At 39.2% G+C, this 14618-nt stretch overlaps 1 protein-coding gene across 12 annotated transcripts in view; it reads left to right on the plus strand.

Annotated features, from left to right (window-relative positions):
- The first annotated feature begins 1758 nt into the window (after positions 1 to 1758).
- The window catches only part of CDIN1 (CDAN1 interacting nuclease 1), a 274755-nt gene continuing 261895 nt past the window's right edge, over positions 1759 to 14618 (plus strand). For 6 of the 12 annotated variants that reach the window (XR_010123940.1, XM_063652571.1, XM_063652570.1 and 3 more), the window contains exon 1: positions 2000 to 2312. Coding sequence is in view for 9 of the 12 variants with exons in the window: in XM_063652571.1 (XP_063508641.1) it covers positions 2212 to 2312 (101 nt within the window). In the remaining 3 variants the exon portion in view is untranslated. Of the gene's footprint in view, positions 2313 to 14618 lie in introns of all 12 variants that reach the window. The other 6 variants (XR_010123939.1, XM_063652569.1, XM_063652572.1 and 3 more) reach the window with 3 other exon arrangements.

Below are 14618 nucleotides of genomic sequence, written 5' to 3' on the forward strand. Positions count from 1 at the left end.
AACCAAATTTCAGGAGTTTAAATCTTACTACTGCTACTTATCCTCATGACCTCTAGAAGTTCCTTAACCTTTTCATGTCTTAGTTTTTTCACTCTGTACAAAAGGGAAGAGGAGGATAACAGCAATAGTACCTGCCTCGCAGGAAGTTATGAGGATTAAGCGAGTCTGTGCATGGGAAGCCTGTAAAACAATAACTAGTAAAAGCCCTGTCCATTTTTATCAGGTAGTCTTACTTAGCCTATTTATGGCCAAAACCGCAGTTACTTTTGCACCAACCTAATATTTCACATAGACTATCTTCTAGACACCACGCTATATAATCTTTTATTTGTACCAGGCTATTAATCTTAAAAACAGCCTATGCCCGGGCAAAGTGGCTCATGCCTGTAATCCCAGTACTTTGGGAGGTAGAGGCTGGAGCATCACTTCCGGTCAGGAGTTTGAGACTAGCCTGGTCAATAAAGCGAGACTTCATCTCTAGAGAAATATTTTAAAATTAGCCAGGTGTAGTGGCATGTGTCTGTAGTCCCAGATACTCGGGAGGCTGAGGTGGGAAGATCGCTGGAGCCCAGGAGTTCGAGGGTGCAGTGAGCCACGATGGAGCCACTGCACTCCAGCCTGGGCGACAGAGTAAGACTCCATCTCTAAATCAAACATACACAAATAAAACACCTCCATGAATTAAATGGATTTTACAGACAAAAGAAATGAGGCTTCGATGGATTAAGGAATTTATTCAAGGAGGTATATCTAAAATTTCCAACCCAGGCATTATTCCAGATGAAAAATTTTAAACCACTTACAGGTTCTCTAAAGTCTAAGCACCTTTGCTTTCGTTTGCTTAAATTGTTGAAATCAGAAGAGAAACACAACATATGACCTTCTAAGAACCAAACAGATTTTACAAAAGAGATTAAAGGAGGGACTGATACCCCAACAAATTGCTTTAGGAGAACTGAGATCCATTCATAATACATATGGAAAACAAAAAAAGACTGGCTCATTACTCCAAACATTTATTGAGCGCATACTATTTTCTGAGAAATGGGGTTACAATAAGATGCGATTTTAGTCCTTGAACAGCTAACTGCAAGGAGTGAAAGTGACATTCTTTTTTTTTTTTGAGACGGAGTCTCGCTGTCGCCCAGGCTGGAGTGCAGTGGCGCGATCTGTGCTCACTGCAAGCTCTGCCTCCCGGGTTCACGCCATTCTCCTGCCTCAGCCTCCCGAGTAGCTGGGACTACAGGCGCCCGCCACCACGCCCGGCTACTTTTTTGTATTTTTAGTAGAGATGGGGTTTCACCGTGTTAGCCAGGATGGTCTCGATCTCCTGACCTCGTAATCCGCCCGCCTCGGCCTCCGAAAGTGCTGGGATTACAGGCGTGAGCCACCGCGCCCGGCCGAAAGTGACATTCTTTACTGCCGGCTGTTTGATGACGTCAGATTTGTTTCAAGTCTGTTTCTCAACAAGGACAAAACTGCCTTCCATGCGACGTACAGAAGTTGTAGGGCTTCCTCAATACAAGCTAAACTATGTTTACAGCGACCCTAGTGAGTTTTCCTGCTCGGCCCATGACAGACTTGGTGGAGTGAAGACATGGTTTCTCGGGAGGCCAGTCTCCTCTCCGAGGAGCGCTCAAACTGGCGCGTTAGGAAGTGTATTCAAATCGCGCGCTCTGGCAGGGGCTTTCGGGGGCTCACGCTGAAGGATCGCGGGGCACTCGTGAGACCTGCCGCCTGGTCTGTGCGTCAGGCCGCCTTGGCTTCTAGTAATTGGGAGAGTACAAAGCATCCCTTGTTGATCCTTTGATCCTAGGTGGGCGATGCCCTGGATTCCTACCTGCCTGCTGAAACTCTGGCGCGGCGCCTTTCCAAGGGCGGCCGCTACTTCCTGGTTGGTTTGCCCTTAACGGACATGGCGGCTAGTTGCCTTCAGCTGCACCACTGCGGCTGCTCAGTAAGCCAAGCTAGGGCATTCTGGTGTACAGCCCGTCCCCGCCGCCGAGGTGCTGGTGGAGCCTGGGACTGGGCGAGTCTCCGCCCCGCTATTGCAGCTAGGGGTGTGTTTCAGGGGGGACTGGGGCAAGCCAAGCAGGCGAGGACCCGGGCCTGTGCCGCTGTTTGCCTACCCCTCATCCCTCGGCACCAAGGCTACTCGAGCCCCAGGGTGTTTTTTCCTTGTTCCCGCCACCTCCTGGTCCCTGGCCCAACATGATACTGACCAAAGCTCAGTACGACGAGATAGCCCAGTGCCTAGTGTCTGTACCGCCTACCAGGCAGAGCCTGAGGAAGCTGAAGCAGAGGTTTCCCAGGTAAGTGTCCATCTCTCCCCTCTCACAGCCCTTTGCCTGCAGCAGCAGTGCCTGGGCCGCCCAGGCAGCGCTTAGGAACCACGTGTCACACATGAGTGGGGAGGAACACCAGTGTCAGGCGTTAGGAGGTCAAGGTTGGCGAAAAAAGGTTTATTCTTTCACTCGCCTTTCACACAAAACTCTTAACGATGAGTTCATGGCAGCCTCCCAAGGCCTTGCAATTAAATTCAAGTCAACAGATATTTATAGAAAACGTGGCACGTGCTAGGTGATGGGTGCACATAGTAGGTGCTTCATAAATGACCAGAGGTTAATTGACAGATACTAGGAATGAATGATGGGTGGGAATATGAATTGTAGATTCGAAAGGAGCAAATGGAGGACCCTTTTCAATTGGCCACTGGAAACAAACAAGGGAGCATAGGGGTAAAGCGGCTTCATACTGTTTGACTGTGGCTTGTACTGTTGACTGTGGGATTAAGTGACCTCAAGGGTTCTCAGTCCAATCAGAGAGCAGGGTACCCAGGGATTCCACTCTTGGGTCATTGGCCATTTGAACAACCAGATCTGAAGTTTCTCCATATATGTTATATATACACACATTCCGGGTGTATTTCATACTTCCTCTCCCAAACACTTCTTTTTTCAGCGATTTTAGAATTATCCAACTTTCTAAGAAAGTACTTTGGGAATTATGTGGATCTCTCATTTTAATGAAGTGGAAACTGAGACCCAAACATTACATGAGGAACCAGTTGAGGACAACCAGGTCACTGTATTTATGTTGTGTTAAAAGCAGAGAATGTTTGTTTACTTTTTTCCTAATGAAAAACCAAATCCAAACCTGTACCGTTTTGTTTTGTGGCACTGAGCATGGTTATTCCTAATGGAGAGCTTCCCCATCCTTGACGTATTCAGTCCCTGAACAAACACCACAGAAGTAATTTCTTGAGAAAAGAAAGATAATTGGATAATAGGTATCAAAGTACAAATTGAAGCATAAGTTTAAGTTCTGTTATGACTTCGCTTTTTGAAGGACTTAGTTTTCCTAGTCTGTAAAATGAAGGAGTCTCTTTCCAATATTATCCAGATTTGATTTAGGGCAATATTTATCCCTTTATAGCCTTTAGTATTTTATCAGACTTGCTAAGAAGGAACAAAATTGACATATAATTTAATTTTCTGTCATTAACTCTTGCCAGTTCTGCACATGAACAGTGAAGTGGATGAAGACTGTTCAGCCAAGGGAATAGGTAGATTTTTCTAGGCAGTTTTAAGAAAAAGCATACATTTTGATATTCTCCTCTCACTATGTATGCAATCACTTGTAATTTTCCTTTTCTTTCTCTTCCTCTCCCTCTTTTTCTCTTTTTCGTTCTTTTCTCTAGCAAATACCTTGTCTTCTCTATAAGTAAGTGTCTGTTACTTTAATCAACACTTATGAAAGCCTCCCTTCCTGTGGGACACCACGCTGTCTGGCGTATTCTCTTATGCTCTTTTCTTTCTTATTCATGATATACTCAAATATTTTTCACTTCTACCAAATGCCATACAGGGAATAAATAACAACTCTCCTTCCAGAGGAAACTTTATTTAGAGAGAGCTGAACTACTAATCGGCAAAAGAAAGGATTAAAGAGCTATTTAGGGCTGGGTGTGGTGGCTCACGCCTGTAATCCCAGTGCTTTGGGAGACCGAGATGGGAGGATCGCTTGAGGCCAGGAGTTCGAGATCAGACTGGGCAACATAGAAAAACCCCGTCTCTAATAAAAATCCAAAAAATTAGCTGGGTGTGGTGGCATGTGCCTTTAGACCTGGCTACTCAGCTACTCCAGAGGCTGAGGTGGGTGAATCACCATATCAAGGTGATTGTTACCTTGTTACATTACAATCCATTGGCCTATTTTGAACTTTGAATGGATCTTTTACCTACGCCTGATTTGTTATCATCGTGCATTATTCCTTTGTAAAATGTTGCTTGTGAGTTGTGCAGATCTTACAAATGTCACCTTTCATTATACAATATCAAAAAATTACATTTGTTAATATCATCTCTAATCTCATCAGAAGTCTGTAAGATTTGTAGCTGTCAAGCTTGTGGTGATGGATATGAGCATTCCAGTATTTGAATTTTCCTTTGAAAGCTTAAATTTTATCGTTGGCAACAAATGCTATCAGTTGTTTTCCTTGAAATGATAGGCTCACATTGTTTATTTTTGAGAAAGTGTCTGCCAGATACTTAAATCTGAATAATATACTTTGTTATCATTAATTCAAGTAAAAATGGTGTTCCATAGAAAAAGTAGCTAGTTCAGCTCTCAAACAATCATACAAGTGCTTTCCTAGGAGGCAACCGTCATACTTTGATATGAAGTATATGTGCTTTGTATTTACTCTAGTCATACAGAATGTTAAAAGGTTGTGTATTCAAGGGTTGAGATTTAATGCAATTAATAAGCGAATATTCTTAAGTGAAAGTCTTGGTTTTTTGTTTTTTGTTTTTTGTTTTCCTGTACTGTGTGGCAGTGAATACAGTGACTACTAGTACAGTTATGATGCCTATGATTTGTGCCTTGATTTATGCTCAGGAGCTGGCAGTTTTACTCACCATTGTTTTTGTACCATAAGTCCAAATGTGAATACAGAGCAAAAGGCAAATAATGTCTTGCTATTTTTATAAAAATAGTCGTGTTGACCCTGTAGACCTGTGAGAGGGTCTCAGGGACTCCAAGTCCACAGCCACACTTAGACAATCACTAGCTAATTCAAATCAAAGGATAATTATGTTTTCAAGGATTTTGATGTATATTGACAAATTCAAAAAAATTGTACTAGTCCTTTTACTAGCAGAGCATGGGAGTGTCTGTCTCTGCAACTTTTCCAGTATTGAGGGTAGTCATTATTTAATCTTTAATATGTTCAATCAAGAATGACATCTTGTAGTTAGCATTTTAAAAATTATTGTAGATTGTACCTTTTTCCAAATTTTTTTTGACCACTTAATTTTCCTTTGAATTACCTGTTTGGTATCCTTTGCCTAATTTTCTGTTGACATGTTTGTTGTTATTGTTTATTGATTTATTACTTATTGATCTGCATATGTTCAGGATGTTGGTCCTATATATGTCATATTTGTTCCATAAATTTTCTCAGTTGTTTGATTTTAAATATTGTTCTGCTTTTGATAGGGTTAACTTTTAAATGTATGCTTTTTTTTTCTGACATTTTTGTCTTTATACTTAGGAAGTTCTTTTCTATCCTAATATATGAAAGAAAAAAATATTTCACCTAAATTTTCTTTTAGATTCTTTATGGCTTTGTTTTTTATTCTTAATTTTTAAATCTTTCTGGGTGAAATTTATTTTAGTACATGCTGAGAGGTGAAGATGTAGCTTAATTTTTTTCTCCAGCTTAATTTTTCCTCTTACTGTGACTTCTGGGGTAGCCTCACTTCTTCATGGCTTGTTTTGACTGAAGTTACAAAATTATGTTTTTTCAAGTCACTGTGTTTTACTTGGTCTCGGAATCCTTCACTTTAAAATGAAGGAGTAGGACTTTGTGATCTCTAATATCTTACAACTCCAAAATTCACCCTCATTCTATTCTTTTCGTTTCTACAGTTTTACCATACAGTAAGTCATCATTTAATGTCTTCGGTAGGGCTTTGGAGACTGCAACTTTAAGTGAAAAAATGTATAATGAGAGCAATTTTACCATATGCTAATTGTTATAAACAAGAATTAAGTTCCTGTAGCATATTTCTGGTCATAATAACATCACCAAACTTCTAAATAAAGACCCAAGGCTGGGCGCTGTGGCTCAAGCCTGTAATCCCAGCACTTTGGAAGGCCGAGGTGGGCGGATCACGAGGTCAGGAGATCGAGACCATCCTGGCTAACACAGTGAAACCCCGTCTCTACTAAAAATACAGAAAATTAGCCGGGCGTGGTGGCGGGCGCCTGTAGTCCCAGCTACTCAGGAGGCTGAGGCAGGAGAATGGCGTGAACCTGGGAGGCAGAGCTTGCAGTGAGCTGAGATGGCGCCACTGCACTCCAGCCTGGGTGACAGAGCAACACTCTGTCTCAAAAAAAAATAAAAAATAAAATAAAGACCTAAAACACATCTAATATTAAACATTGAAATTAATGTGAGCTTAAACAAGTAAGATAATTATTTACCCAATTTTTGGTGAATCAGTGAGTGCTGGTGGTCATAGTGGTGGTGGATTAAATCTAAGAGTACGTGTTTGCAAAGTGAAATTTGTGAGAAGCACCTCTTACCACCATGTGTTCAAAAGCAAACAATAGCCTGCTCAACAGAGCGAGACCCTGTCTCTACAAAAAAATTTAAAAATTAGCCAGGTGTGGTGGTACATGCTTGGAGTCCCAGCAACTCAGGATGCTAAGGTGAGAAGATTGCTTAAGCCTGGGAGTTTGAGGCTGCAGTGAGTTAGGAACGTGCCACTGCAGTCCAGCCTGAGCCACAAGAGTTAGACTCTGTCTCTAAAAACAAAAAACAAAAAGCAAACAGTAATAAATGTGGTGAGCTTGCTGAGCCCTTGTGTACTGCATCTTTATTGTCATGCATTTGTATGATTATCGTAGATTTATGAATTTTTATTTTACAGTAATTTGTATTCATTCATTTATTCACTTATTCATTCATTTATTTACCAACCCGCTTATTCCAATTTAGGATTCTGAGTGGCCTCTGGCAGCTCAGGCTGCAAGGTATGAAGCCATCCCAGCACGGGACATGCTCACACACACTCCCATACTCACTCACACTGGGGCTATTTAGACATGCCAGTTCTGCAGACAGGCACATCATTGAGCTGTGGAAGGAAACCAGAGTACTGGGAGAAAGCTCACGCAGACGTCAGGAGAACATGCAAACTCCACACAGACAATGGCCCCAGCCAGGAATCAATTTTTTAAAATTCTCATCAACTTTATAACAAAATAATGTTGAACAAAATAACGTTATTTGAAGACTTTCTGTAATGGGCCCTTTGGCACCTAAAACATAGGACATACTACATTTGAAATACTTGCTGAGGACACATTTATTGATTGACATTTTCTAATCTTTCTTGTGGACATTCTTAGAAGGCCCTAGTCCAATCAGCTGTTACTTACAAGGTTATATTTTACATTATAATTTCCTGCCCAAACACTACATATATATTTGATTATATGTTACTTTTGGGAGAGTTTTGGGGATAATTTTAAGCTTACAGAAAAGTTGCAGAAATATTACAGAGAATTCTCATATACCCTTCACCCAGCTTCTCTTAATGTTAACATTACCATGGTACGATCGTCAAAATCAGTAAGTTAATTTTAATGCAATATCATTAATCTACAGACACATTTTTTGAACTTTGCTAGTTTTTTCACTGATGTCCCTTTTCTAGGATCACACGTTGGATTTAATTGTAATGTCTTAAGTCATTTCCAATCTGTGACAGTTTCTTACTATTTCTTTGTCTTTTATGATTTTGACACTTTTGAAGAGTAGTGGTCAATTTTATAGAATGTCCTTTCCTTTGTGTTTGATGTTTATTTTCTCATGGTTAGATTGAGGGTAAACACTTCTGGCAAGAGTACCCTGGAAGTGATGGTGTGGCCTACTTAGTGCATTACATCAGGGTCTGTGACTTCATATGTCTTATTATTGGAGACGTTATCCTTATTCACTTGATTAAGGTGGTGTCTGCCTTGGTTTGTGCTCAGGAGCTGGTAGTTCTAATGTTACTATTATTATTATTATTATTTTTAAATTCTGAAGCTCTTTAATAGCTTTATAATCAACACATAAAACTAATGGTGTTTTATAATAGGAAAATAATTTTGTGATATATGACATTTGCATTGCTTCATAAGGACAAGAAGAAAAATTGGAAATGTACAGTAGAACTAGTAGGTTTTACTATAGAGTCTTAAATATGTATTACTTGAGAGTGGAAATATAACCATAACTTGCTAACTTGTACTATGACTCACAAAACAGATAGGCTCTACCTGACCAAGCTACAATTACTGACTAAACCTGAACTCTTTTATCATGAGCTCATTCAGCCTCATGTGCTCAACCCATACTCATAAACTCTGTTCCAGAAACTGCCTAGTTGACAAAGTCTGACCAATATCTAGTAGGACCACCTCATGACTAGTTCTGGCTCCTAGAACCTTCTAGTACCTCTTCCCTAATTCTTCATTTTGAGACACTCCACAGTTTCCTTGGTGTGGGTTTACCTTTGAGTTTTTTTTTTTTTTTTTTTTTTTTTTTTTTAACTATTACAACTGCACTATAAAGTTACTATTGTTCCTTTTAATAAATACCTTGTGGGGATATACTTTGAGACTTTGCAAATTTCTTGTTTCTCATCACCCTTTTTCCCATTGATTTTAGCATCCGTTGACGTTTTCGTGAAGCAGTTATTACTGGTATTTGCCTAATGGTGATTCTCTATTTCTCTCACCAGAATATTCACTTAACCAGTGTCATCCACTGCCACCATTTTATGTGAAACGATCTACCCTGCAATTAGCCCACGATTTTCATTGGTATTTGTAGAGTTTTTCACCACTTATTAGCATGTGGTCTATAATAGTGTGCTCACTATGTTTGTGGCACTATTTGGGTATTAAAACAACAATAACAAACAGCAATAACAATAACAACAAAATAGCTGGGCACCTGTAGTCCTAGTTATTCAGGAGGCTGAGATGTGAGGATCACTTGAGCTCAGGGTTTTGAAGTTACAGTGCATTATAATTGTGCCTGTGAATAGCCACTCTACTCCAGCATGGGCAACATAGCAGGTCCCCATTTCTAAAAACAAAATAAAACAAAACAAAATAGATAGGATAATGTAGTAACTAATTTTGAATAGCTTGTAGTCTGAGGAAACTAGTGTAAGACACATCCAATAGCTATAAAGCATTAGAATCATAGAATGTTAGAAGCCAAAAGATTGGTTGAATAGTTAGTTCAGATATGGTTAAGTAGCATTCTTAGGATTCGAATAAGTAGAATATACCTTGTTGGGAATTATTCTGCTAGTATACCAAGCCCTCTGGCACAAGTTTAATTTTTCCTTGAGTTCCCTTACCATATATTGGTTATTTAGTCACTGTACTAATGAATCAAACTCTTGATACCATAAATCCCTAAGCAAATAGATATCTGTATCGTTTTGATATATCTTTGTCCTTAGAGATCCTGGCTTAGGTTTTTCTAACGGTGTTTTCCACATTTTGAAGCACGTTTTTTTTTTTTTTCTATCTTGGCCCATATCTCCTACTGTCTTCCCACTCTTAGATTATGACATAGGCAACCATTCACTCATATGAAGTGCTTTAAATTGCTGTTCCTAGTAAGATCTCAAAAGTAATAGGTAAAAACTTGTTTGGGTGGTCATCCTATGCTTAAACCAATGTACTTAGTCATCTTCTTGAAGTCCTCACCTCTCTTTACCAGAAAATGAGTTAAAGCTGGTCATATTGTGTATTGTGCTGTGTACAGTGTTGAACTTAGTGGTTCTTGGTGGTGAACTTAGGAGTCCAATCTGGTAAGGAGTGGAATAGCTGGAAAAAACTTGCTTGGGACAAGCACAACCGTTTTACTTGGCTCTTACGCTTGTTTGAGGTGGCTAGGTTTAATTGGTGCTGCCATTGGTTATGGTTGTCTTTTTTGAACAATCCCTCCCACTCCCAATAAATGATGCATTTTAAGATGCCTGCTCTTTCCAGAGGGAGTCTCATATTCCATTCTTCTTGCCTCCTATTACAGTTTGTTCCTGAGAAATGACTTGGCTCTATCTCTTTTTATCTGAGTCACAGTTGTCTCATCTGTAAAAGGAGAGGTGAAGTCTGACGGCTAGGAAGTAGAGGAAGCAGGATATCAAAACCAAGTAAAGTCAGGCTCCAGAATCTCATTCTCGCTCTGTTGTCTCTTCTTGTTCAGTTCCTTAAGGCTGTGGTGACGGTGAAGTGAGATAAGGCATGTAAAACGGCACAGTTTAGAGCTCTCCTTAAGTTTTTAATGAAAAGTAAATATGATTTTTGTTAGAAGGTAGTAGCTGATCTACAGTAGAAGAAATGTCTGAGGAGTAACCTTTTGAAACATAAAACACAATTTTGCTTTGAAACAAAGGGCAATAGATTTACAGAAAATGAAAATGTTTATATGGAACAGTTGGTTGTATGGCTGAACACATAAGATTTGATTATCAGTTGAATATTGTATAGTTAACAGAAACTTGCTTTAAGTATTTCACAGTGATATATAATGGCATTTAAAAAAACCTTTTAAACCTAGATTCACTGATTTTTTAGAATGAGGGAGCATTGCAATGCATAATTAATACCGTAGGGCTTGGTGTACTTAATTGAAATACTATTCCTATTGGCCTTGTTTCTCTCAATTGAAATGAAAGTTGATTCTCAGTTTGTGGTCAATTTTCTACACTTCTGATAATGTTGTGGTGGACCTGAGTTCCAGAATAATAAGTGCGAATAGCTCAGAAAGAGAGAGAACGGCTTTTATTGAACTGGAAATTCGACTGATGGTGTTGCCGTAGAAATAGAATTAATTTACATGATCTCTAAAATTAATATTCCTACAACCAGGAAGGATATCTAGGGTTATTTCTGTATTGATCATTGGACTAGGTAGGAATGTCTAAGAAAAGAGTATGATTATTTCATGTGTTTTCTTTAGTGATCTTTTACATTTTTTTCTGTATTATTATTTTTTATTTTTTTACTTTGTTGCTACATTGTAGCTTAGCTTTAAAGACTCTTCTGAAAGGTTATTATGTTAGTGTATGGCCCCTTCACTTTCTAAAAGAAGTGTTTAGCTTTTATTAGATATTTCTGCATCTTTGCATTGTGTAGCTGCGAAAGGGATATGAGCTTGAATTCTTCGCAAAGGAGTATTTGAAGAAAGCCTCAGATAATGTTATTCTGAGAAGAATCCACATGCTATAATTATACTTCTTATTAATTTGGGGGGAATTTTCATGTGATTAGAATATTGGCTTCATTTTAAAAATCTATATTCAGGCATCAAACTTTAGTTTACTAAGTAATAACCCTTACCAGAATGATTGCTTGTGCAATAAGGAGAAATTATATATTTCTCTAGGGGAAAAAAGGTTCAATAGAAGTATAGTTTAATAATATTTTATTATTTAACTTTTGACAAAGTTGACTGAATTTGCCATTGTTTTTATTACACATTTTGTACAGTTTTGCCGTATTGGTTGAATTTTCCTTAGAAACAAAACAATCAATATATATGTTACTAGATTAAATCTGAAAAGTGACCTTAATATATGAAGTCATGCTCTGGTATAAAGATCATATAGAAGATAGGTAAAGAGTAAATGCTTCTTTATTTTCAATTGTCTTTTTATTGAAGGGAGATGTTTTCAAATGTATACTTGAAGATATGTTTCTCCTTTCTCCGTTCTGCTGTCAAGTTGCTTAAACAGTGAGCTGTATATACAGTGAATACATTTAAGCTGCTAGGGTGAAACTCCTAACTGAATGACAGTTCTCCATTTCTTTTTTCTTTTTTTTTTTTTTTTTTTGAGATGGAGTCTTGCTCTGTCGCCCAGGCTGGAGTGCAGTGGCGCCATCTGGGCTCACTGCAAGCTCCGCCTCCTGGGTTCATGCCATTCTCCTGCCTCAGCCTCCCGAGTAGCTGGGACTACAGGCGCCCGCCACCACGCCCGGCTAATTTTTGTATTTTTAGTAGAGACGGGGTTTCACTGTGTTAGCCAGGATGGTCTCGATCTCCTGACCTCGTGATCTGCCCCTCTCGGCCTCCCAAAGTGCTGGGATTACAGGCGTGAGCCACCGTACCCGGCTGACAGTTCTCCATTTCTTAGGGGAACAGAACACAGCTAGATCCTGGATTGTTTGGTCCATGGGTTTGAAGCTAGAGTAGAACAATCTGTGACCCACGTATGAAAGATGGTACGTGCTGATCACAAATCCAACCCTGTTCTAGCCACTTTGGGGAACTAATACCTGCTTCACCTTTTCTTTCCTCTCTTCCCGTCCCTACCCTTTCATGAAACATATAGTGAAGAGTCAGTAGTCCTTCTTTGTAAGCCAAAGCTTCCTTCATGCCAAGGAACAGTGACGTGGCTTGTCACTTTCAAGTTACGTCTCTTGGCTGAAGGGTGATCTTTTCTATTCATTCTGGCTTCGTGACAGCAAGTAAAAGTTTGTTTGCTTTTTTTAACCTACTGTGGTGTTCAAACTGTGACCTCATAAATAGCTGGGATCTCATTGAGATAACGAGGGCTCTGCAATTTTTCATCCAAAGTAAAATGTTAAATTTTCTCAGGACCTATTTCTTTTATGTGTTTGAAATACTATGATTCAGTTGCTAAAAAATGTTTAAAGCTGTTATACTTAAAGCAATAACTTCAAGACTATGAGAATAAATATTTTGAAACAAAGCAATTCAAGTAGAGGAAAAAAGTAAGGTAGATTCATATCTCTTAATATAGCTGTTCAATGAAGTATATAAGTACTGGGTCTTTCCCTGACCAAACACCGGCCCCTGCTAATTGTGGCAATTCTGTGTGAAGCCCAGTCTTTTTATGAGGTTGTCCTGGGAGTAGTCGTCATATCCAAGACTAAGACTTAGAATACCTGGTATATCATCATTGCTCCCCACCCCCAACATATATTTATTTTTAATTATTTTTCAGTCACTGTTAGTTAAGGCCTGTCATTTGTTCCAGGAACAAAAAAGGATGAGATATAAACTCAGAACTTGTGTTTATTCTGTTACATGAAATAGGAGGCATAGCAGACCTTTGATATTTACAGGGTTTGTCACTTAAGACTATTGAAAATCCCCAAGTTTGCAGTTAGCACTATATAGGTTGGGAAAGGTCTACTAAGCTTTGGGATGCCAGTGTTGACTAAGCTCACTTACCAGCAAACTGACTTGTGCATCCTCAGATCAGCCTAGTATGAATGATCCAGATTTATACTCAGCACATTTATGAATCAGTGTTTGTCATATATACTTCTGATTATTCTCAAATAGAACTTTGTTTAATCTAGGAATGTTTTAGGATGAATAGAGATGCAGGGTGAAAATTTTGTGGTTGGACATTTATGCCTGCGGCACACCTTATCTTCCTGTGATTCTGTAGCTTATGACGTGGTGTCTATAGGGCTCTTGTAAGTGGCTTCTCTTGTGGTTGAGATCTGGGAGGTGTAGAGTCATTTGAATGTGTCTTCTACATTTACACATGAAGTTAGACTGGCTCTTTTTAAAAAAAATTTGTTTCTGTCTACAGTTCTCTCAAGCTGATATCATCCTTTGCTTAAGGTATATTACACCGCTGTTTGTTTTTGCTGATAATATTGGTAGGGAAAGCTAATAAAATTTGAAATTAACTTACACTTCAAGCCCCATTTAGCTAAGATGGTAAATGGACTGGGAATATGAGGCAGACTTTTCCTTGTATAACGTTAAAAAGCCCACAGACTCTTCCAGCCTATATGTAACAGCCTGTATGTAACAAATAGCTGTTTCCTAATGGATGAAGTTAAAATTATCTAGATTCTCATTTTCTGAGGACAACTAAAATATATAAAGGTAAAAATACATTTAACCTCAAGTTTATAACATGTTCAATTTTTTATTTGCATGTTGGTGGGTGCACTTGGAACTCTCTACATGCAGATAGATCATAAAAGCTTGCTTGGGAGGGACCTGCATACCTCTCTTATTATTCAGATTCAGTGACTTATAAAGCAAGCCAGTGTTGCATCGAGATCGCAGTTAGAGATAATTTGGTCAAATCTGTTAATGTTGCAGATGCAGAGGGAGGAGTCCTACCCAGTGATTTGACCAAAGTTCCACATCTGGATGCAAAACTCTCCATTCATGCTTTTAAATTAGAGATCACAGACTCCCATCCCTCTAGGGGCCAGGCAAGTATCAACAACAAGTGAATGAATGAGGCTGACCTGGTTGGGACTGCAGCTAGGTGGAAAGTACAGTTGTGTGTACCAACAAGGCAGTGGCCACTTTATGCCAGCCATCCAGTGCCATGCAGGAATGTGGGCCTGGTGCTGCCAGGCCTTCTACTCTTTAGAAAGCAGCTCTAGATCTGATTTTTTTTTAAGAAAAAATAAAATATCCTGAGTTTTAAATGTTGTCAATTTGTTTGAATTTTTAAAGCACTGTGTGGGCCAACATTTTCCTGGCCAAACGGAACAAGTCTGTGGGCTGAATTTGGCTTACAGCCAGTGGATGCTGGTGC

Source organism: Pongo pygmaeus, chromosome 16 (assembly GCF_028885625.2).
Source record: "Pongo pygmaeus isolate AG05252 chromosome 16, NHGRI_mPonPyg2-v2.0_pri, whole genome shotgun sequence".
NCBI classification, from domain to species: Eukaryota; Metazoa; Chordata; class Mammalia; order Primates; family Hominidae; genus Pongo; species Pongo pygmaeus.